Here is a 25,217-nt window from a genome sequence, read left to right as displayed (position 1 = left end):
ACAGCAACATAATGCATGGCACAGTGAGCAACGTTGGACTCGAGACAGAAGAGGGTGTGGGCTGTGGGACACGCTGAATTCACTTTTCATGAGAAGCAGGAATCGAGGGGAAAAGATTCGTTCGTGAGAAGAAACAGGCTGAAGTGAGCTCTCTTACAGGAGGAAGGAAAGGGATGAGTCAGCCGGAAAGATGATGATGCTTTAGTGAGTGGTCCAGGCCAAGCCAACAAGCGGTGCCGGGTGATTCGAGGACCGATCTGTTGTTGGGAAAGGGCTGCACCCTTGATATGGGAACCCCCTTGATACAGGCCAAACGAAAGGACTCTTTCTTGCTACAGAAAACTCTTAAGTTTTCTTTCTTTAGTGTTTTAACTCCATTAGTGTCTTAATCATAAATAATAGATTGTTTTTAACCTGAATCATAGAAATCTCCTACCTCCTGCTTTAGATAATTACCCTAAAACTTGTGATTCATACTTGTTGATTGTAATCATTGAAGCCTAATGTTCTCTCCTATCCTTTCCGGGCCTAACTCCTAGACAATTAACGACACCCAAATGATTGGTTGAATGGTCACAGGCTCTATAGAGCTAATGGATTTATTAATTAAAATCCATTTTTCCTCATTCAGGGGCTTTGGGGATACAGAGGATACCCCAGCAAGATCACCAGTCCCAACCAAAGAAGCTGTGGGGACAGAGTCCCAGAGAGCAGGTTCCAGGCTCTCGGCCTCACATGGAAAGGTGCTGGCTCGGGTAGTAGACGGACATCAGCTGTGACTAGTTGGCCGTCAGCTGTAACCAGTGAGCCATTGGCCACTGATGTAACAGCCGTGGCTACGCTGGGCGGTAGGTTGGTTAGTAGGGAAGCGGACGGCGGAGTGCGACTAGCAAGTGGGGTTAGGAAGCGGATTGTAGATCACGAATCGTGTTGATCCTACTTCCTGTGTCTCACCTGGCTGCCAGCGAGATTGGGGTGCAGGAAGACCCCTTGTTGGGGTGCTGGCGGATGTTTGCTTTTGTGTCTCGACCAGCCACCAGCAAGAATATACTGGTATGACTCCCGTATCTATGGCTCCCTGGGTGTTCCTTTTTGGCCTCACCATGTCCTGCATTCTGGTGCGGGGAGCGGGACCAGAGACCTTGCATGACATACACAGTGGCAACCAGTCTCGGTACAGGCCTTTCAGCTGAGTCAGGGTGACCGGCTTTATCCCCAATGGACCTGGAACTCGGAAATTGAATTATGGCCAACTGTAATCAAGTCTGTCCACAAGAATAGCTGGTAAATGGACAGGACCAATTCAGTTGGGAATATGTAAGAAATAGCTCTGTAACTCTTTCTTACTTGTTCTATGAGGAAAGTGAATTTTACCATGGCCGTACTTCAATAAGGTGTCACACTGGCCTTGTTGGTAAGACCTAACTACCTTATGCAAATAAGTCATGTGGTCATACTGAGACCGCCGATCAAATGCACCGGGAGACCGAGTCAAAGCCTTATCAGAATGTAATACTCACGGAAAATGAGTGGCCTGAAGAAGAACTGGGTTTAGCTAACCACCAGCTAATTTCTATGCTAAACAGTTCTACCCAAATTTATCATAAGGTCCAAATAGCGGTAGATGAAGGGGGGAAATGAGCCAAGTTAGCACGACCACAGGAAACGTACAATGGCTCTCTAGGACAGATCTGTCAGTTCTTCAAGTCCACACCCCCCCACACACTGGCTCCTTCAAACATTAGGCGTATTCATACGGACACTATCACTGTATCTGTAATATAAACGCCATGCTGAAAGGAGACGCTCAAATATGCTCATTCTGCTGTACGAGAGGCGAGGCCAGGCGCCAGCGGCGTGGCTTGTAGTCGAAGATGAACTAAGCAGGCCTGGGTTTTCAAACGCTACCCCTTCCACAGAAGGCTTGGCCCCTGACCAGCTTCTGAGAGATGACCTCTAACTAAGCCCCTTGGACTATCTTGCCTGATAAGAGCATCTTTGTTTACTTGGGGTGAAAGGGTGGAGGAAAAAGGAGTGACAGCTATTGGGTGCAGGGCGGTTCTGTTAAGCAATGAGATGGTCTGAAATTGATCATGGTGATGGTTGCACAACGCTCGGAATATACTGAAAACCACTGAATTGGCTGGGTGTGTGTGTGTTATTTTGAGTTAGACCAACAGCTTTATTGAAGGATGAGGACAGCCGAGCCCTCTACCCCCTCCCGCAGCCCCCTGGACCAGCCGCATCAGCCTCAGGCTTGGGGCAGCCGGAGACTGAATTGTACACTTTAAATGGGTGAACTGTAAGGCATATGAATTACATCTCGATACACTGTTATTAAACAAAAAGAATCATAAGATCCTGCACATGGCAGACAATCCAACAGGAATGGCAGCCATGCCCCACGTTCCCTTCCTCCTCTCACCTTCATCACATCGTCTCGGTTCCCACATGTCCCATCTCACTGAACAAAACCTGCTCCGACCCCTCTAGAGCTCAGTGTCACAGGCCATGTCCCCCGAGGAGTGGAGGGCTGAGCCCTTTTACCTGCGTCTGTTTGATCAGCTGATGGAGCTCTGTGAGAAGCTCTGCGATGCGGGAATCAGCAGACACGAGGGCCATGGTATACGGGTCACCTGGGGTAGAGGGAACACAAAAGAACCTCGGTCACTGTTGTGGGTCAAACTGTGTCCTCCAAAAGGACATGTTGAAGTCCTAACCCCTGGAACCTGTGAATGTGACCTTGGCAGCAGGGTCTCTGCAGATGTAATGAAGACGTACAGTAAGATCAGGTCCTACTAGCGGGGGGTGGGCCTTTACTCTCACATGAGTCGTGTTCTTAGATGAGGAGACACAGACAGACACACACACGCAGAGGAGAATGCCAGGTGGAGACACACACATGGAGGGGAGACCGGCATGTGACAGAGGCAGAGACTGGAGAAGGCAGCTGTAAGCCAAGGAATGCAAGGACTGCCAGCTACACTAGAAGCTGGGAGAGAGGCATGGAACGTAGTCTCCTTCTGAGCACCCAAGAAGGAACACACACTGGAGTTTGGAACTAAGCTGACCCCTTGATTTTGGAACTTTGGCCTTCAGAACTGTGAGAGAACACATTTCTGTTGTTTTAAGCCACCCAGTTTGTGGTAATTTACTACAGCAGTTCTAGGAGACAAATGCAGTGGCAAACTGCCCTGGAATTCTACCCAATCCAATGGCATTTGTACTTAACACGTTCAGAGCACTTACTGAGTAACTTCCAAAGGCAGCAGGCCCAAGTCCCGCCTCTGCTGCTACTAGCCTGACAAATGATTTAAGATTCTGGTCTCCATTTTTTTGAAATCTGTAAAATGGGGATTCAAATAATATTTTATATGAAGACACTTTCCAAGTCATAAAACAGTTACTTTTTTATTATAGAAGGAAGAGAAATTAACTACTAAAAAAAAAAAATCTGACTTAAGGAAAGATGATGTATTCTGATGAACATGAAATGTAATTGGAAAAAGAACAAAAGACAATAAAGGTAATTAAAAGAGTAAGTTATAACTAGGTAAAAATGGACATAAGGCCAAAGATAAAGGAAGGTTGGGAAAAAATGAGAGGAAAATTGTTAGGGTGTGCTGAAATTTTCCATGCTACCCTATCTTCCAGAAAGGTTGTTCCATGAACACATCTGCATACCCACAGGGACAGATACACAGTGAATAGAGCAAAGCCCCTCCACTAATAAATTGTAAACTCCATGTCTTTAAATAGTCGTATCTTCTTAAAATCTCTGCTTCTGGTTATTAAGAAAGTAATATACAACCTAGGAACAAAGGGGAACTTTCTCCACCTGATGAAGGGCACCTATGAACACCCACAGCTAACATCATACTTAATGGTGAAAGACTAAAAGATTTCCCCCCCTAACATCAGGAAGAAGTTAACATTGTTCCTGGAGGTGCTAGCACGCAAATAGGCAATAAAACGAAATATTAATAAAAGAATCCATATTGGAAGGGAAGAAGTAAAACTATCTCTATTTGCAGATGACACGACCTTGGAATAGAAAATCCTAATCCACTCCATCCACTAAACAACTGTTAGAACTAACAAAAAGGTTAGAAGAGTAAGGTTGCAGGATACGAGATCAACAGACAAAAATCAATTGCATTTCTATTCACCTGTAATGAACAATCCAAAACAAATTAAGGAAGCAATTTCATTTCCAATAGCATCAAAAAGAATAACATACTTAGGGACAAGTTTAATCAGGAAAGTGCAGTTTTTACTCTGAAAACTATAAAACATTGTTAAAAGAAATTAGGAAACCTAAATCGGAAAGACAGTGCACGTTCACGGATCAGAAGACTTCATATTGTTAAGGTAGCAACACTCCCCAAGTTGATCTATAGTTTTAATGTAATCCCTATTGACATCCCAGCTGGCTGTTTTTGCAGAAATTAACACTCATCCTAAAATTCATACAGAAAGTCAAGGGATCCAGAATAGCCAACACAATCTTGAAAATGAAAAGCAAAGTTTCCCCAAGTATAAAACGTACTACGAAGAAGCTACAGTCATCAAAACGGTGTGGCGCTGGCATAAGGACAGACTTAAAGATCCATGGAACAGAACCGGGAGACCAGAAACAAACACTCAGGTGCACAGTCAACTAATTTTCAACAACGGTGCCAAGACAACTTAATGGGCAAAGAATATAGTCTTTTTGAGAAACGGTGCTGAGACAATTGGACATTCACATGTAAAAGAATGAATTTGAACCCCTACCTCAGATCATATACAAAAATTATCTGAATCACCAGTTCTCTGAAGATGTACAAATGGCCAACACATGAAAAGACGCTCAATATCATTAGCCATCAAGGAAACGCAAATCAAAACTGCAAGGAGACAGCATGTCATGCTCACTAGGATGGCTGTATCAAAACGAGATGTAAGTGTTGGTGAGGACATGGAGAACTTGTATGAATAAATGAATGAAGCAAGAGTGGTATCATCCATACAATGGACAGGAATGACAATAAAAAGGAGTGAAGTACTAACACAGGCTGCAACGTGGATGAACCTTGAAAACATGACACTGAGTGAAAGAAGCCAGGCACAAAGGACCACAGCGTATGGCTGCATTTCTTTGAAATCTCCAGAATGGGCAGATCCATAGGAAGCTGGGGGTGGGGGCGGCTGAGGGAAAATGGGGAGTGACTGTTAGAGTGTGGGGCTTTTTGGCCAGGAGATGAAATGTTCTAAAACTGTGGTGATGGCTGCGTAACTCTGAAGATACTAAAACCACCGAATTGTACATTTTGAACAGATGTCTACCTCCATCCCCCCAGCCCTGGGCAAACACTAATTTACTTTCTGTCTCTATAGATTTGCCTATTCTGCATTTCATTTCTTTTGGCTGGTGAAGAACAGTCTATCGCTTCGGATAGACCACAGGTTGTAGATCAATTCATCAACTGATGGACATGTGGGTTGTGTCCACTTTTTGGCTATTACAAATAATGCTGCTATGACCACTCTTTTACAAGGTTTTGTGTGGACGTGTTTTCATTTTCTGGGAATATACCTAGTAGGAGCGGAACTGCTGGGTCATATGACAACTGTGTTTACTTTCTGAGGAACTGCCAGACGGTTTCCATTTTACATTCCCATCAGCAATTAACAAGGGCTCCTATATCTGTAGCAGCACGCTGTTAATGTCTGTCTTTTTCATGACAGGCATCCTAGTGGGTGCGAAGTGGGAAGTAGTGGTTTTGATTTGCATTTCCCAGAAGGTTGATGATGTTGAACAGCTTTTCATGTGCTTCCTGTCCATCTGTGTATCTTCTTTGGAAAACTGCCCTTTGTCCATTTTTATTGGGTTGGCTGTCTTTTTTTATTATCGAATTATGTCCTCGAAGCACGTTTTTAATTTTTATGAAGTCTAATTTATTTTTCCTTGATTGCTTGTGACATTGATCTGTTTTTTTGTCACAGATACCATACTATTTTTACCACCACAGCTTTATATAATGATTTTAACATAAAGAAAAAAAGAGGAAAAACTAGACTTAAAAAAGTCAAGATGCATTATCTAGAACCACATGAAATAAAGGATCTAGAGTTTAGAGACTGGAAGTGGATGAATTTGAGAACGATCAGCATTAGGTTACTGCTAAAGTCTTGGGAAATTATCTGCCGAGTGAGAAAAGAGGAGGAAAGGGCCCCACTGAACTACAGCAAAAGTGAAGGTGTGCATCTAAGAGGAGAGTTCAGAGGAAAGATCCTGTGAAAGAATGGATTAGCCTGGAAAAAGGTTGTTCTCTCCTGCTGAATAAAGCAGGATCCTGGTTGGAACCACGGCCTTCTACAGGCCCACACCTGCGCATGTTCAAACTGGGAAGCCCCACACTGGGCAGGTGGGTGTACTTGATGTTGCACCCTCACAGACAGACAGCGGGCACCCCTCTACGCAGCCAGGTAATACAGCTATCCTTCCCTGATGACTCTATCTGACAATCCAAACCTCCTCTCCCCTCGATATCTTTGCTCCTGCCCTCAGACCCGGGTCTCAGCCTCCTTAAGCTGATGTGTGAGGTTCCTACTTTGCTCAGAAGAGAAGCCAGAGACTTTCTCACCAACCCAATGAGGAGCACGTCTGCTTACCCCTAGAGAGAAGGGCTGTCCCTGTACGTACTGAGGACCAACCCCTCCTCTGTACTCGGAAACCCTCTCCTCTTGGACCACCTTCTCAATGCTTTAGGAGCAAACAAGCATATTGCAGGAGAGCGTACCTTAACACGTTGTGTATGGCGGGGTTTAAATCCCTCATAAAAATCTGCTCAGAAAAAAGGAAGATTCTCGTGAGCCGTACGCAACGTGTTAAGAAAAGGTAAGAGCTTCCGAAGCCCACACTCACCTCCCGCTCCTGTCATGCGGGAGACCCTGCTCGCTGTGCCATTTGTCATGCCGGACGACCTGCGGGGTCTCTGCTCCCGCTCCCCACATAACGCAGGATATGGTGAGGCCAAAAAGGAACACCCACGGAGCCATAGGTAGGGGAGTCATACCACTATATTCTCTCTGGTGGCACTATACTCTCACTGGAGGCTGGATCCACACTTGCCAGCCCAGCCACCATCTTCTTGCTAGCCCCCATTCTTTCTCTCTCTGCTAGCATAGCCACAGCAGTTATATTAGTGGCCAATGGCTCACTGGTTACAGCTGACGGCCAACTAGCCACAGCTGATGGCCATGCAATCACAGTTGATGGCCATTTACTACCTGAGCCAGGCACCTGTCTATGTGAGGCCGAGAGCCTGGAAACTGCTTTCTGGGGCTCTGTCCCCACACTCCACCCCTACAGGCTCTCGCCTCACAATCTACGCGACAAGCGTCTTCCGCGAGGGGCCCTGTGCGAGGAGCCTGGAGGTGAATGCAATATCCTGGACACAACTAGGCTCTCTGGGCACAGCTAGGGTTTCTCAGGGCACCACCAGTACTTCTGGGCACGGCCAGACTTCCTGGACTTCTTAGGGTACCACCTGTCTTCCCGGACACAGCCAGGGTTTCTCAGGGCACCACCAGTGCTTCTGGGCACGGCCAGACTTCCTGGACTTCTTAGGGTACCACCTGTCTTCCCGGACACAGCCAGGGTTTCTCAGGGCACCACCAGTGCTTCTGGGCACGGCCAGACTTCCTGGACTTCTTAGGGTACCACCTGTCTTCCCGGACACAGCCAGGGTATCTTCAGGGCTCAGCCAGACTTCCTGGACTCAGCCAGGTCTCTCAGGGCATTGCCACTCTTTCTGGAAACAGCCCGACTTCCTGGGCACAGCCAGGGTATCTTCAGGGCTCAGCCAGACTTCCTGGACTCAGCCAGGGTTCTCAGGGCACTGCCACTCTCTCTGGAAACAGTCCGACTTCCTGGGCACAGCCAGGGCACCCTCAGGGCTCAGCCAGACTTCCTGGACTCAGCCAGGGCTCTCAGGGCACTGCCACTCTCTCTGTGCCTCTCAGGGTACCCTGCTGGAACAACAGCGACTCACAATCAAGGTGCTTACATATTCTCAATGGCGGCCAGTCAAGACACAAAAGCAAATATCCCCCAGTTCCACTACAAGGTGGTAAGTTCCCAAACAAACAGTCAAGCTGTCCATTAAATTAGGGATGGAAGGCAATTCCCCATAGTCCATAGTCATTCGCCAGGGCTGTCCTGGGGGTGAGGGACGACCGTGACCTCACCCTCATCTCCCATGGAGGACTCAGCAAGCGTTACCTCCTGGGACTATAAGTCCTGCATCCGGGCTGCCTGAGCAGGAACTTCCCAGCCCGCAGGGCCGCAACGACCTTTGCTTTCTCCGGCCTGTGCTGGTTGGGGAACCGTCCACATCTTTCCACCTCTCCACGGGGCTCCATCTCTGCAGCAGCTGCATGGCTTTTCCTGTGCTGGTGGGAGAACCGTCCACATCCTCCCACCCCTCCACGGGGGTCCAGCTCTCCGGCAGCTGCTCCTCCTGAGACTGAGTGTTCATACACACAAACTGCTCCACCGCCCTTCGGGGAGCTTTGGCCGGCACCATACCCTGCTCGCTGCGCCATTTGTCGTGCTGGATGGCCTGCGGGGTCTCAGCTCCCCATACAAGAACGCAGGACATGGTGAGGCCAAAAAGGAACACCCACGGAGCCATAGGTAGGGGAGTCATACCACTATATTCTCTCTGGCGGCACTATACTCTCACTGGAGGCTGGATTCACACTGTCTGCAAACCGCCATCCACACTTCCCAGCCCAGCCACCATCTTCTTGCTAGCCCCTCATTTACTGCTAGCGTAGCCACAGCAGTTATATTAGTGGCCAGTGGCTCACTGGTTACAGCTGACGGCCAACTAGCCACAGCTGATGGCCATGCAATCACAGTTGATGGCCATTTACTACCTGAGCCAGGCACCTGTCTATGTGAGGCCGAGAGCCTGGAAACTACTTTCTGGGGCTCTGCCCCCGCAGACTCCCAAATCTGTCTCCCGCCCAGATGGCTTCCCTAAGATTCAGAATCCCAGTCTCATGTTGCCGGACGCTCTACCAGAGACGACCCTAAATCACTATGCCTGACTCAGACGTTCCTTCTGTGAGTCTATTTCTGTATGCTAGAAATTTTCCGTAACAAAAACAATTTTTAAAAAATCAATGTGTCCAGAAAATATTCAAAAATTAGATTATGATAACGGTTGCACAACTCTGAATATACTTAAAAAAAAACCCCACTAACTGTACACTTTAATTGGGTGAATTGTATGCTACGTGAATTGTATCTCAATTAATCTGTTAGACAAAAACCAGTATGCCCCATAGCAAGCTCATCACTCCCTAACCACCTCACACCCATGTGGTAACATGCCCCTTCTCTGCTGGTGTGACCACCACCCCTCAGCCACTGTGGGGACAGAGTCCCAGACAGCAGTTTCCAGGCTCTCGGCCTCACGTGGAAAGGTGCTGGCTCAGGTAGTAGATGGCCATCAGCTGTGACTAGTTGGCCATCAGCTGTTACCGGTTAGCCATTGGCCACTGATGTAACTGCCGTGGCTGAGCTAGCAAGCGCGGATTGCAGTTAGCAAGTGAGGGTGGTTGGCAGAGAAGCGGAGGGAAGGCTACGGATCGTGTGGCTCCTGCTTCCTGTGTCTCGCCCGGCCGCCAGCGAGACTGCGGTGCAGGAAGACCCCCTGTTGGGGGACTGGCAAACGTTTGCTTTTGTGTCTCAACTGGCCGCCATCGAGACTATAGTGGTCTGACTCCCCTACCTATGGCTCCGTGGGTGTTCCTTTTTGGCCTCACCGTGTCCTGCGTCCTTATGCGGGGAGCAAGACCAGAGACCATGTCTGACAGCCACCTATGCTGGAAACTGAGTTGTCACCTCCCCCCACCCCCTCAGTCCCCATGTCGGGTTGACTTTCGCCCCGTATTTCAGGACTCTGTCTACTCCGTTTTGTACTTCGCTCCGTCTCAGGCCCTAGCAAGGTCAGTCCCCCTGGAACTCACACAGCGGCCTCCTAAGCGGTCTTGCTCCGTCAGATCCACCCTCTACATAGCCCTAGAACCTTCCATCTATAAGACAAGTGCGGTCATTTCATTCCAGCCTCCTGCCTCCGGCATAAGTCCTTGACACAGGACACAGAGCTCCACGAAGAGGCTTCCGTCTCGTCTCTCCCCCGACCCCCCCACCTCTCATCACTGTCTGCTCCTCATTTTCTGTGCCAGCAATCCTGACCTGTGCCGCTTCTGACCACACGCCACGTAATTTCTTATCTCCATGCCCCCTGCACATGCTGTTCCCTCTATCCGGGATGTTCCCACAGCCAGATGGCCCCTAATCCTCAGCCTGATTTAACTACATATTCTCTAAGACCTGGCTTACTACCAAGGCACCGTCTCCATCAACCACAGACGGAGACCCCAGTCTCCGAGGCTGGGCTCACTTACCTTTCTCAGTGTCACCATGATGCCCTGTGCCTCTCTCTACCACAGTGCCTATCAAACCATATTAAAATTCTCGTGGTGTGTATTTGTCTCCTCCCCTCGCCTGTCCAATCCCTGGGGAGCGTGGGGATCACTCTGTCCTCCATTCCTAGCACAGAGCTGGCACACAGGACCCGTCGTCCTTGCATTTCCGTTCACTCCTCAACTCTTCGCAGTCTGGCTCACTCTCAGTCCCAATGATCTCCTGCCTGCTCCTGGAACTTTCCACTGCACTGAACACCTGACCACACACCGCTTCCCAAAGCTCTGCTCCCTGGGTTTCCAGGCTTCCAACGGCCCCAATTTCTCTAACCACCCTGCACCGTCTTTCTGCTGCCCTCCTCCGCCACTGCAGTGGAAGAGCACCCCGGGGCCCCCTTCTCGTTCTCTGAGCACTCTGAGCGTTCTCACTGGCTTCAAGCCCCCATATTCTGAAGCTTCCGAATCAACGTCATCAGCCCTGTCCTCTCTCCAGGGCTCCCAACTCAGCTTTCCAGGGGCCACCTGAGTAGCTCTACCAAAAGGCCCCTCAAATACCTCACATTTCCTGCACTGCTCTGCCTCGCAGATATGGGTTGATGGCGTCCATCACTGTGCAGCCAGCTTCCCAAGCTGGTCATCTCCAACCCCCAACCTCCGTGAGCAAACGCCATTTAAATTCTATTGGTTTTGCCTCAGAAATTTACCTCCGCTACAGCTCCCTCTCTCCCACCACACCTGCCACTGTCTTCGTTTAGGTTCTTATCATAGTATCACAATATCATCCCATCTCTCTGTCTCATTGGACCTGGACACAAAGTCTGTTTCGCTTCAGGAGGGAAAGATTTTGAGTAGATAATATAATGCACATAGTAAAACAATGCAAACAATTCAAGAAGTACAATACCTCCCACCCCGAGAGGCAACCACTATTGTTTCTTGGGTATTTCTCCAGCGATAGCCCATGTACAAGGGAAAAAAAGGTATGGATCTCTTAAAACCTTTTGCAAATCGTAGATGCAGAGACAGAAAGACGCGTGACTAAGGGTGAAACCTCCAGCAAACCAAAGTGGAAAAGCTGACCCACGTGGTCCGAAGGGGAAGGAGCAGAGGAAATACCAAACCAGGCGGGGCCTAACCCCACAACCAACAGGCAGCAGTGGGAAAGGAGGGCCCCATTTTTGAAAAGATCTGCCTAAACCCTCCGACTCTCAGCCCGTAGACCCATTTAGGGCTTCCCGCATATAAACAGTGGCTTGGGACTGCTTTCATCTCGCCTCGTCTCTATCCAGTGTGAAATGATTCTGAAGTGCTGAGGCGAGTGGCAAGGTTCTGTAAGATCATTGGCCTCCTGGGTTGGGCCCGGCCTAGGAGAACCACCTCCTTTTACGATTTTACAACAAACGACTGCTATCTCCAGATCCAGTCAGTTAGGAACTTGAATTTCCCCGGAAAACACACTCTAAGTAGAGGCAAAGGTTTCTCAGGCTCTCTACTCTGAGAACGCCATGCCTGCTGGTGCAAAGCAAGTGGGAAGGAGGCACCAGGTATTGTGAAACCAAACCTGCCCCAGAACCATGCCTGACCGAAAGAGCCAAGCAGCTCCCAGCCGGCAGGAAAGCTTGCAGCCCAAGCTACCTGTTACCTGAGTCCAAGGTTCCAGGTGACCTTATCACTATGCTTGAACAATGAGAGGCTTGGCAATTCCTGCCGGGTTCTAGGTATTCAGATGAATTTCCAGGCAAGGCTCAGCACTCTGCACTTTTTGGCGCCTGGCACTCTTCACTAACTTAGAAGGCCACACCACCTGTTTCTACCCACAGAAGGAACCACTGTTCTGACAGTTTTCATTGTAGTATAGATTAGTTTTGCATGTTCCAGATCATGTAATTATTTTCTTTTATGGTTATTGTTCTCTGTGTCCCCAGGTCACAAAGATACTCTTCTGTTTCCTTCCAGAAGTGTTATAGTTTTAGCTTTTAAGTTTATAATAAGGGCAAGGTCAGTGGTCTTTCTTATCCATACAATATCTAGCTGTTCCAATCAGCTCTTAAACCCATCTAGCAAAGTCTTCATTTTAGGTGTTGGATTTTTTTTGGTTCTAGAATTTCCATTTCTCTTTTATAGTTTCTCTTTCTCTGCTGAGATTTCTTGTCTGTCCATTTGTTACAAGCATATTTTCCTGTACATACCTGAGCATAGTTTTCATAAGTGCTTTAAAATTCTTGTGGGGCCGGTCCAGTGTCTCAGGAGGTTAGAGCTCCATGCTCCTAACTCTGGAGGCTACCGGTTCGATTCCCACATGGGCCAGTGGGCTCTCAACCACAAGGTTACTGGTTCAACTCCTCAAGTCCCACAAGGGATGGTGGGCTCTGCCCCCTGCAACTAAGATTGAACATGGCACCTTGAGCTGAGCTACCTCCCGAATGGCTCAGTTGGTTGGAGCGTATCCTCTCAACCACAAGGTTGCCAGTTCGACTCCCGCAAGGGATGGTGGGCTGCGCCTACTGCAACTAGCAACGGCCACTGGACCTGGAGCTGAGCTGCACCCTCCACAACTAAGACTGAAAGGACAACAACTTGAAGCTGAACCGCCCCCTCCACAACTAAGATTGAAAGAACAACAACTTGACTTGGAAAAAAGTCCTGGAAGTACACACTGTTACCCAGTAAAGTCCTGTTCCCCTTCCCCAATAAAATCTTAAAAAAAAAAAAAGTTTGGCTGATTTGTAAAATGAACAGCTTAATTCAGATATAATTCACATACCACATAACTCACTCTTTTACAGTGTTCAATTCAGTGGTTTTCTTGGTAACTTCACAAGATTGTGCAACTATCACCACTATCTTAGAATATTTCGACCACCCCAATGAGAAACCTTGTACCCATCAGCCATCACTCCCCATTCTCTCCTCCCCTCTGCCATTGGCAACCATTATTCTACTTTCCATCTCGATGGATCTGTCTATTCTAGACAGTTCATATAAAAAGAATCATATACTAGGCAGCCTTTTGTGTCTGGCTTATTTCACTCAGCATAATGTTTTCAAGGTTCATTCCTATGGCAGCCTGTATTAGTACTTCATTCCTTTTATGGCCAAATAATATTCCATTGCATAGATACAACTCATTTTGTTTATGCAATCATTAGTTGATGGGCATTTAGGTTTGTCTACTCTTTGGCTATTAGAATAATACTGCTATTAGCATGTGTGTACAGGTTTTTGTGTGAAGTTGTATGTAAAGTGCTTTCCTACTTTTATATGAAGAATCTACAATTCCTTCTCTGTGGCTATCTTCTTTCCATGATGGGCCTTTGTCATATGCCCACAGGCATTAAAAACAACGACGACAAACACATAGGGAACTCACTAGTGCAATTCTTCTGGGGTCAACTCCTATCCAGTTACTGCCTGCTTCTGATTTTTCTCTAGTACCTTTAGGTAGTGGTTTATTTCATTTTTTTGTGTGTGTGCAGTTTATAGTCATTATTTGTGGGAGGGCTGGCCTGGTATGAACTACTCCACCACTGCCGAACCAACCTCTGAGTGTCTTGCCTGGCACCTTTTCTCCATTTTGGTAACAGCACTACAATTTCCTTTTGGGAAACTACCCTTCACTTTGGCTCTAAGGATGGGTACACGGCCTGGGCCATTGCAAGTATTACATTCTCCCTGACCACCATGACTTGTCTAACCAAAATCAAGTTCAGATCCTGTGCTGAAGCTATCTGCAAAGAGACATCCTCTTTCAGCTGTTGCTTAAGAGAGTGTCATGGAAGCCTGGAAGCAATAGAGGCTTTTGCCTGCGAGAGAGAGAGAGAGAGAGAGAGAGAGATGGAGGAAAGAAGAGCTGAAAGACACAGAAAATACTAGTGACATAATTTAGTCTTCTGAATATAGCCATTCCTGAAGCTGGTATACCCAGGACTCCTCAATTAGAGTCGATCAATATCCCTTTTCTGCTTAGGCTAGTGTTTGGGTTAGCTTTTTCTTATCTGCAACTGAGAAGTTTAACTACTAAGAGGTCATTCTTAGGGACAAAGGTTGCAGGGTAGAAGCATATATTATTATTATATTAGCTGCCAAACACCCTGCCTAAAACAGCACTCTGGCTTCTCTACTAGCAGCCAAGGCCTCACACAAATTCAAACACCCTATACTTAAACCACTCTAAAATGAATCCTATGGGCCTTAAGACAATACGAGCTTTGTTCTGAGTCAAAGGGAAGCAAAGCAAACCCTACCCTCAGATCCCATACCCTCAATCCGGCCACCATCAAGAATCTACATTCCCTAATTGGTTTTAATAAAAACGAGAAAATGACAATTTCCCCCCCTAGTACCTCCCATGCTTCGGTACTAGAGCTTACACAGGTGATTCTCATTTAAACCTTGCCATCCTAAACGCACAGCCTCTTTATCGCTGGGAAAACGGACGTTCAGAGAGGTTAAGTTATGTGGGCAACTCAGGAAATCCAGGCAGTTGAGCTGGGACTGCGATACCCAAACTCTAAAATCTATGCTCTTCCTTCCAATTGCACGTTTTGTCAGCACATCACACAGTCAATAGCAAAACAGATCATGGAAGTTGAAGCATTTGTCTACTGTAAACTGCCAGTCCGCTGGTTAGCATACTTTCGATTACACCAAAATTACCGCTAATAGGATGGTGACTTATGTGGCATCTGAAAAAGAAAGGTAGGAAAACGAAGGTAGTCATGACAGCTATTCCTTACTGAATACCTACTATGTGCTAAGGAAGCACTTTTACGTACACTATCCTATTTAGCCCTCCTAACCATCCTGCGAGGCAAGTCCTATTCTTTAGCTCTTTCACTGCGTTAATTGATTTCAAGTTTTTTCCCCAAAATGTGTCAAAAATCCACAAAAAATAAAAAGTTGATACTTTGACTATTTTACGCATTTAATAACATTTTGAGTTGCTTTGTACGTAAATGACATTATTTTTATTTTAAACCTGTTAATGGTAATACATTTACCATTATATTGAATTTTAGCAAAAAATATTCAAAACGTACTAAGTGGCATCAATGAGATTTAAGTATAGATTTAAGTATAGACAAATTAGAACCTAATGGCATTGATGACATAAAAATTTTATTACAAAATGTTACACAATATGGCATACAAAACACATCTTTGTTGTTGATAGGGCAAGCCACAGGAAAATATATCCAAATGTCGCAGCAAAAGAGTTAGTATTGTGGTAACTTGCATCTTGGACAAATAAATGATTTTAGCAAGGTCATGCAAGTAACAAGTGGCAGAGGAAGGATCCAAATCCAGATTTGTCTGACACGACACCTAAGCTTTCAGGACTCAAACAGCCTTTAATATCAACGTGTAACTCCTGGTTCACGTTCCACTTCATGGATACAGTGACCACAAATCCTGAAGTGACATACATTAAACATTTTTTTCCAATGCAGATAGTTCATCAAACCTCTAAATGAGATTCATATTTTAAACCTTCATAAGAATCTTTGTATACAAATTAAGAAATCAGAAAACATGGCCTGTGACTTATGTCTCCACTTCCAGCTTCAGAAAATTGGTGGCTAAACCTACGGACTGTAAATGGACCTACCCACTGAGAACAGGGTGCCTTGTGGTTGGGCCAGGTATCTAGAAAACGGACACTCTGGTTTCCAAAACACTTTCAAGGCATTTGCTTCAGAGCCTGGGCAACAGCTCTCAAACAGTCCTGTCCTATTGACCCTACTGTACAAGTCCAGTGCCTCCAGCCCAAACAAGCAGACTTGCATGCTTCTGTTAAGCCTGCCCAAACTGGTATGCCTGCCAGAGATGCCCTTTAATCCTTCCCTTTCTTCTCCTCTGGATCTCTCCAATTTACTCATCTTTCCAGGTCCAAATCAAATAGCAGCAATGTTAACACTTTTACAGCAGTACTTGCCACCCTTTTTCACACCATGGCACACAGAGCACGTGGTATTTGTACGGCACACTGGGGTAAAAGAACAAAGCTGCTTACTCCAGAAAAGAAGGGCAGAAGGGTCTGACCGCCCCAGGCCCCTCGCATCTGCCCCAATGCCAAGGGCAATCAAACCTTCCAAAGCACCGTACACACACTTTCATTCTTGCACTTGTCACATACACACCAAGAGACTAATTGTTTTACTTGTCTCTCCTGCCAAACCATGAGCTCTTATAAGAGTGAGATGTAGTTTTATTCATTTTACATTCCTAGCAACTAGCGCAGGGCCTGGTACCTACTAGGTCCTCAAAACACATTGCTGAACTGAATCTTGGAAACCTCTTAAAACAGTCTTTCAAGTTATAAACGATTCTGAAGCTGGGCTATTCAATATCTTTTCCCTGACCCCCGAAAACACTGACTTGCTACCTACATACTGTAAGAGGGATTGTCTACTTCCCACCTATGGAGGAGAGGTACTTCCCCTTTTCTAAATTCATTTACTTAATAATATTTACTAAGCACCTATTCTCTGCCAGCAGTGAGAGACACCCAGTTCCTGCTTTGCTCTAAGGAAACTTCCAGCCAAGGAAGGAACACAGATATTAAACAAACAGTTCCATATACTTACCTACAGGTGAAAGAAACACTCTAAAAGGGACATATAGGACAGAATATAGATGAATGGATCCATCTCAATAATGACAGAGAATGTCAACGAACCGAAAACACAAATTTAAGGCAGAAAGGACTAACCAAGTGCCAAAGAAAATATCGACAGTGAAACACCCAGTAGTAAAACTTCAAAACTTCAGGGATAAAATATGTGCTAATCTATGGATGGAGTAGGGGAGAGGAGAAGCAAAAGACACCAAGAATAACTCAAGGTGTTTGGCCTGAGCAACTGAAAGAACAGGAAGACCGGGGAAGGGGATGGGGAAAACTCAAAATGTCAGTCATTTAAGGGATGTCACGTGACAGCTGCATATAAGAACCTGGAGTTCAAGGTACAGCACTGGGTTGAAAACGGAAACTTCAGCGTTGGCACAACAGCTGGTACTGGTATTTAAAGCCTTGAAATGGGTGACTGCTAGGAAGCGAACGCAAAGATTAGGGTGAGGCGTGGGGGCAGTGCAACCAGTGAAGGCGGAGGGGCAGGAACCGGCAGAGGCCAGAGGGAGCCGAGGCTAAGGACGAGAATGCTCCCCAAGCCAAACGAAGACGGCGATTCAAGTACTGCTGTGGGGCGGAGAATGAACTTAACCCTGAATGCGGCGACTTAGAGAGCACTGGCGGCTTTGACAAATGGTGGGGACAAGGCCTGACTGGAGGGGGTTAAAAAGAGCCTCGGAGAAAGGGTGCTAGTGAGGAAAGACGGAAGCGTGGGCTGCAAACAGGCAGCGAGATGAGGGACGGCACCTGGAAGCACATGGAGGGAGCATGAGGTTGTTTTGTGAAGGGCACACCTTGAGCATGTAATAAACCTGCGGGAGTGCGGGGCCCATCATCAAACCCCGCCTTCTCGCACCTGGGCTAAGCATCCCACCTTGGCCGGCCTCCGCGACAAGCTCCGCCAGCTGCGCTTCCCAGGGTCGCGGGACTGAAGGGCGCACGCGCAGACCCCGCCTCCCGGAGCCCCACCTCCCCCGGGGGACCAGGGCGCGTGCGCAGAGCCCCAGGCCGCGAGGCCCGGAAACCGGCCTGCTGACGGTGGATCCCGGTTCTGCGCTCCCGCTCTCCTCCTGGGGCTCCAGATCGCGACCCATCCCCACCTACCGAGTCACGGCTGGAGCAAGCGCGTCGTGCTGGAAACTGCGACTCTCTCCACGCTTTTCAAAGACAGAGGGTAGTAACGCGCTTGCGCTCGAAGATTCGCGGCAGGTCCAGAACCACACTTTTCCCTTTTTATGAGCTAAGTCGCAGCTCCCAGGACTCCCCCTCTACGCGTGCGCCGTCTGTCCTCAGTGATGTGCAGCGCTGCCCGTTGGGAAATGTAGTTTTTACTTTGCACACTTCCCGACTCGAAAGCTGAACCTTATTTTAGCAAACCAGGGTCCCTGTGTGTTTTCAGTATCCTCTCCCATTCCCCCAGAGCCTCTGTAAAATAAGTTTTTAAAAAACGAAAATAAGCAGATTGTTGATTGAGGGGGATCAGTGGGCATATGAGAACTCTTGCCTCAATTTTGCTGTGAACGTCAAACGGCTCTAAAGTCTATTAAAAAAATTTAAAAAAAAAAGAAAGTAAAAAACAAGCAAATCTACAGACCCGGAAATCGCGCTCTTAGGGAACCTCCCCAGGAACATGTTAAGATGTGAGCATTTAGCTATAATGGTTTACATGCTAGTATCTTATAATTTCTTACATGACCCCTACCAAAATTTATGATTATATGTTTATTTGCTTGATTACGTGATACACTGGCCAACCCAGGTTAAGATTGTCTATTTTGTTCACCTACGTATTCCCAGCACCTAGCACAGAGTCTGGCACATAACAGAACCCCAATATTTTTGTATTCATTAGAAGAATCTCAAATTTCAATACAAACCGTTTCAGCCGGAAACTTCACACATCATTTTCGTTCATCAAGCTTGCTTTTCTTTCTGTGGTGTCTATCTCAATGAATGGCACAAGCATTCCCCCCGTCTTGGCTCTATATCCTGCATTTTATGTGTATGAGGCTTATTCTATAATAGCAGGGGTCTCACAAAGTTTGCATTTGTAAAGCTCTCAGGAGCCATTTCTCCTGAATATCAAATATCACCCTTAGTTGCTCCACAGGAGAGATTTGGGGGTCACAACCTCTTGTTTGAATTTATCTGTAATTTCTGATGTTTCTACAATAAATACGTATTACTCGATTCATTTTTAAAAAATGTTTTAGATATCGTCCATATGTAAGGAATAGCTCTGTCTTCCCCTTCACATCCAAATTCCTCAAAAAGATTTGTCCTCACGTTTCATTTTCTCACTTCCCACTGTGCAACAATGGCACGAAAGCACCTGGGAGTTGTCTTTGACGTCACCCCTTGTCTCCCCTCCTATATTTCACCCATCGCTAAGTGTCTGCAATGTAAAAATAAGAACAGCTCACATTTGTGGGCACTTAACTATGTTGGCACTGATGAACTGTTTTACATGAATTCATTCATATCACATAGTCCAACCACTTTTAATCTCCACCACATCCACCCTAGACCAAGGTGCTTCTGTTCTTGCCTGAACAACTGCAAAAGCTTTTTCATTTTTTTAAATCCCAGATGCAGAGGTTGAGTTACCCATTGCTCACTTTATAGCGTACTATCATCGTTGGAGTCTGCACGGCCTCTCTCTTGTTTTATATATGTTGTGGCCTTTTATCTCTTTTCTCCACGCCTGCCACCTTCCCCGGTGGTGTGTGAGTGTCTTTGGAAACGTGTGTCGTTTAGTGTGCACGTATTTTTAATTTACCTGTATGGTACTGTGTTATAAACCTCACTCTTTCTTACTCTTTCCACACAGCACCATGCTTTTAAGACCTGTTCTTGTTGCTGTGTGTATGCATAGTCTGTTACTTAGAACAATTGTGCAACGTTTCATAATGGGCACCACATTTTAGTTGTTCAGAACCACAGGACCTGAAAATTGCCTCCATCTACTGGTTACCACAAACAATGCCGCAGTGGACGCCTCATGCATGCCTCCTTGTGGCCTGTGTGGGGATTTTTCTGGGGTGTATACCCCATAATGGGACGGAGGAATAATAGCCTCTTACATAGTCTCCCCTCAACCATTCTGGCCACAGAGATCTTCTTAAAATGCAAATGTGTTTATACTCTGACACCCCTGTCTCTTGCCACGCCTCCTTCTCTTCCAATCCCTTTCAGCCTCTCCAGTCCAGGTCTCTCATACCTGCCATGTCCATCCTCCCGCAGCCTCTGCAAAGGCTGCTGGGAGCACTTCTTCCTCCCCTCTGTCCCTCCGTATCTCCTCCTCATCTTCAGATCTCCCTGAACGCACCAAATCCTTCTGTGACAGTCTCTCGAAGCAAGTGTAGACCTCCTGGAATTGTGACAATTTTACATTTGTGTCATAATTTGATTCGTGTCTGTCCTACCCCTCCTCCCGGACGTAACAAATTCCATGAAGACTGGGCTCAGCTCTGTTTATGCTCATCACTGTCTTTACCACTTAGCCTAGCGCCTGTCCAATAATATAAAGATTTGTTAGATGAAAGAGTAAATAAAGATGTCATCTCTGCTCAGGGAGGGCCATTGAGGGGACAGCATCTTGCTGGGGTGACTGCTACAGAACTGGGTCTGCAATTCTGCAGGACCAGAAATTCCATTCTGTCAGCAACCTCTTAGGATAGACTTGCACTGATGCAACTCACAAGAGACTGAGGTATAAACCAGGGCTCTGCCGAGTCACATGGGGAGAGTTAGAGGTGAGGAGCTGACTAGACACTTTCTTTGGGGGGGGGGGCAGCAGCGTCCCTTCCCGTGAGCGAGCCACAGCCTGTCAAAGAAACCTGGGGCTTCCTGGTCTATTAAGGCTCATCGCTTCAGATCATCACATCTGCAATGCTTTTTCAAAGAGCATTGAGAAGTCACAGGGGTCTTTACTAAAGGTCTCTCCAGGACACACGGAGGGAGTTACATTGCACAACTTCCTAAGATTCCCTTTTCAAGTCCCTCCCTTCACGGAGCTCCACGGCTGAGGGCAATACTCACGTCTCTCCCTCCTCTCCCTTCAGAATTGGCTTTTTGCGTGGGGGCTTCAGGCACCCTCTACATAAAGCCAGCTTCCCATCTCTCTGCTTGTTCCTGTTCATACCCATCCACTATCCACTTGAGCAAAACAGAGAAGCCTCTAGAGAAGCCTCTTCCTTAGCATCTGCCTCCCATGGCAGGTAGATGGGGAAAAGTGTAACCATTCACATTTAATGGTATTTGTCCCCAACACACAGAAGAAGCCCTATCAGAAGGTGGCATAGTATGCATGGACCCCCATGGAGGATGGGATGAAATAAATTAACTTTTGAAAATTGCTTTTTGGCTTCTGGTGGCAGGGTCTGGGGAAGGGGTGGCAGGGGCCATGTCTGGATGAGAAGGCGGCAAGAAGAAACCCCTGAAGTAGCCCAAGGGGAAGGACTAGGAAGGACTAGAAGGCATTCAAGCAGAAACAAAAAGAGGAGAAGAACATTGAGCCGGAAGTGAAGGCTTTGGGGAAGGTCCCTCTGACCACAGGTGGAATTAAGAAATCTGGCCCAAAGTGAGCTGTTCCTTGTGCCTGGAACAATGGTGACCCTTAATTCCACTCTTGTTTCAAGATTTGGATTCCCTGCCATAACACCTTTTGCCACCTATGGCTAGAACGAAGTATTGCTTTGGAGCCTTTTATACATTAAAGAATAAACTTTTGCGAAAAAAACAATTGTTCCTCCCCCTTCTAAAATAGGTATACACAGTGAATAAGTCAAACATTGCAGAGATCTAGAATCTATAATGGAGAAAGTGAAAATTCTCCACAATCCCCATCCCAGATATAACCACTATGGAGAGCTGGGTACACATCCCATTGCCCTCACCCCCAGCTGTGCCCCACTCTCCCACCACCTGCTCAACCTGCAAGGAGCTGGCCATCCCCAGCAAGAGATTATTTGAATAGATTTTCCTCTGTAAGCATGGAATAATATTTTAGATTGAATAAAGCACCAAGCAGCGCTTAAAGCTCACCCTGATGCACCCCAGGCATTCTCTTGTCATTCCCCAGGATGCCACCTTTGAAGATGGGTACTGCACAGGGGGCCCCAGAGGTACATCACCATCCAGGTGTGTTCCACAGAAAGTCAGCCAGATTGTATGAAACCTGGATTGGCATTTATACATACAGTCAAGGACTGTTACCTGTCCAGGAGACCTTCATCAAAATTTAGTATGATACTGACATACAGCAGGATATTTACAACCCCTTGGTGTTTTTTCCACCAAGCACATGCCAGACTGCCCAGCAGAGAAGGGCAGTGAGGACTGGTCCTAGTGACCCTGTAAACATCGGACATCAGACGCCAGTGGCCCCGGCTGGAAATGGATTTGAGACTTGAGGAGATGAGACTCTTCATTGAGACTCTTCCTAAAACATTATATTCTTAGGAAGATAAATGTTGAGGTTTTTTATTTTCTTAATATAAATGTTATTGGGGAATATTGGGGAACAGTGTGTTTCTTCTCCAGGGCCCATCAGCTCCAAGTCATTGTCCTTCAATCTAGTTCAGGAGGGTGCAGCTCAGCTCCAAGTCCAGTCATTGTTTCCAATCTTTAGTTGCAGGGGGCACAGCCCACCATCCCAGGAGGGAATTGAACCGGCAACCTTGTTGTTGAGAACTCACACTCTAACCAACTGAGCTATGGGGCCGCCCCTCCGGAAGCTCAGCGGCAGCTTGTTGTCTTCATTCTGGTTGTGGAAGGCACAGCTCACTGGCCCATGTGGGAATCAAACTGGCCACCCTGTTGTTCAGAGCTCGTGCTCTACCCAACTGAGCCATCCGGCTGCCCCTGTTGGGAGTTTTTTGTATGTATGTATTTTTGATTACTGAAGCTATGTTTACCATTGGAAATTGAATGGAGATTGTATGGTTATATGAGCTGAATAGATGGCTAATATGGATACTTCAGATATTTTTAAAGTCCATTTCTTTCTGTTCTTTACATGTGTACAAGTGTATACTAAGTGCCCTAGGATTCGAAGGGGTGAGGGGTCTGTAGGAGCAGTTTGCCAAGGCGGGAGGCATATTTTATTAATGACATTGTTGAGAATTGATATGATAATAAAAAGCAGATGATTTTGGCTAATTTACAGAAAATGACCCATTTTGGGGCCTGCGTTAGAGTGTTGGGTTGCTCCCCCTGCCCTCCTCCCGCTACTGACAAAATGACCCCTTAAAGTCTCTTCCAGATGTAAGACCTCTAGGGCATGACCCAATTGATATAAACATTTTAGCTTAAATGGCAATCTATACTGTGAAGTGATTATTCCTCTAAAGAGATATTTTAAGCAGCAGGGTTTGGAAAACCTTAATGTCTGTACCTGGGTAAGCACAAGCCACGTATGCTTCCTCTTGCCTATGCCAGAATATCGCTAGATGTGCTGAGTCATCACATATTGGTCTATCGACCTAGAGAGACAGGTACCTAGTATTTTAATTATAGTGAAACCAGAGGGCAACCGAGTCCAGGGTTCAAGCTGCCTGCTGCTCAGCCAATAGCCCGACACAGGAACTGGGCTATTTGGAATAAGTGTTTATTTTCAGAGCGCCGGTACTCGGAGGAGGCAGCAGGTTAACGCCTCCAAACTGCCTTAACGTTCTCAGACCGGCTTGGGGGTATTTAAAAGGAAATCAGGGCTTTCTCCCAGAGACTGCATGACAGTCTGTTCTTCGCAGTGCCTCTCTCTGTCATTGTAACGCTTTGGTGGCATCTGCGATCTGGGAATGGTGATGGGAGTAGCCTGGGAAGAGTGCTGAGCAATTGGGTTTGCAATTAACAAGGATACAGGCATTAATTACGAGCCCGGATGAGGGCAGGGCATCCCAGAGGCATCCTGAGCTCAAGCCACAGGCTCAGGAAAAGGGAAGCCAGGGACACAGCCGGCTCCTATTGCAGGGTCCCCGCTGGGCCCCTGCTTCAGTCGCACTGAATTAGGGGACAAGAGACTATGGTCTCCTGAATCCAGGAGTAGAATTCCCCGTACTCCAACTCCTTTGATTAACTAAATGCACTATGCATTTCCTCTCCTTGGCCTTCCCGGGACACTGTTTCATGACCTCCTGGTCTATCTGGCTTCTGCTCATCTCTCCCAGGTCAGCTCACACATGACCTTCTCTGGGAGTTGCTCACAAGCCTGGGTTAGGTGCACCTTGCAATTGAACACGCACCACCAGCCGATGGCCTGTCGTGAGCCCCTCGAGTACGCGTGTCATGTTCTGCTTACTTTTATAACCCAGCACCGAGCAAGTGTCTGCTTTATGGTGAGTTCCCTGAACACCTGTAGAGTGGAGAATGCTAGCCTCTCTGGTCCTTACTTCCTCATCTGTTAAATGGGGGTCCATTTGCTGATCTCTGGGGAGACTTCCAGTAATAAAATGTACTACTCTAGATTCTTCTAGCATTGTTTCATCGGGCCATCATCTATCTTCCTTAGTAACCAGGAGAAATGGGTGACACCCTTACTATGCTGAAAACAATGTATTACAGTTATCTGTCTTATTTCAATACATTTAATGCAAAAACTAGGATTATAGTGTACGCAACGTTCTTCAACATGCTTTTTTCATTCAACGATGTATTATGGACAACTTTCTCTTCAGAGCTAGAGACATTATTTTTTTTTAATGGCTACAGAGTATTTCACAGAAGGAGGCTGATCAGTCACCTACTGATGGACACTTAGGGTGTTTCCTGTCTTTCTCAGCTACCACAAGGCTGGGAGCATTTCAGTAGGACATTCCTTTTTTTTTTCTTCTTCAATTTATTGGGGTGACAATTGTTAGTAAAGTTACATAGATTTCAGGTGTACAATTCTGTATTACATCATCTATAAATCCCATTGTGTGTTCACCACCCAGAGTCAGTTCTCCTTCCATCACCATATATTTGATCTCCCCTACCCTCATCTCCCACCCCCCACCCCCCTCAGTAGGACATGCTTGTACGGAGAACCACAATGATCAGGGTTTCTGTGCATTGGACAGTCTGATCAATATTGCCAAACCGCCCATTGAAAGACTGCATCTAT

General features: G+C 46.7%; 1 protein-coding gene and 1 pseudogene across 4 annotated transcripts in view; one reads left to right on the top strand and one right to left on the bottom strand.

Annotated features, from left to right (window-relative positions):
• SGF29 (SAGA complex associated factor 29) overlaps positions 1-18,380 on the bottom strand; it is a 31,681-nt gene extending 13,301 nt beyond the window's left edge. Inside the window, exons 1-2 of one of the 4 annotated variants that reach the window (XM_088801422.1) lie at positions 18,218-18,380; positions 2,548-2,636 (exon numbers count right to left, since the gene is read on the bottom strand). In XM_088801422.1, coding sequence (XP_088657548.1) covers positions 2,548-2,622 — 75 coding nt within the window. In that variant the 5' untranslated portion in view covers positions 2,623-2,636; positions 18,218-18,380. Of the gene's footprint in view, positions 1-2,547; positions 2,637-17,969; positions 18,101-18,217 lie in introns of those variants that run through there. The other 3 variants (XM_088801421.1, XM_088801419.1, XM_088801423.1) reach the window with 3 other exon arrangements.
• A 3,138-nt stretch (positions 18,381-21,518) lies between these two features.
• On the top strand, positions 21,519-21,728 carry LOC141569485 (translation machinery-associated protein 7 pseudogene; annotated as a pseudogene).
• Positions 21,729-25,217: the final 3,489 nt, after the last annotated feature.

The sequence above is a fragment of the Rhinolophus sinicus genome, chromosome 10 (genome assembly GCF_057876585.1).
Source record: "Rhinolophus sinicus isolate RSI-liver-muscle chromosome 10, RSI-T2T, whole genome shotgun sequence".
Classification (NCBI taxonomy): domain Eukaryota; kingdom Metazoa; phylum Chordata; class Mammalia; order Chiroptera; family Rhinolophidae; genus Rhinolophus; species Rhinolophus sinicus.
Note: the sequence above shows the minus strand (reverse complement) of the source record. Positions and strands in the feature narration are given on the sequence as shown.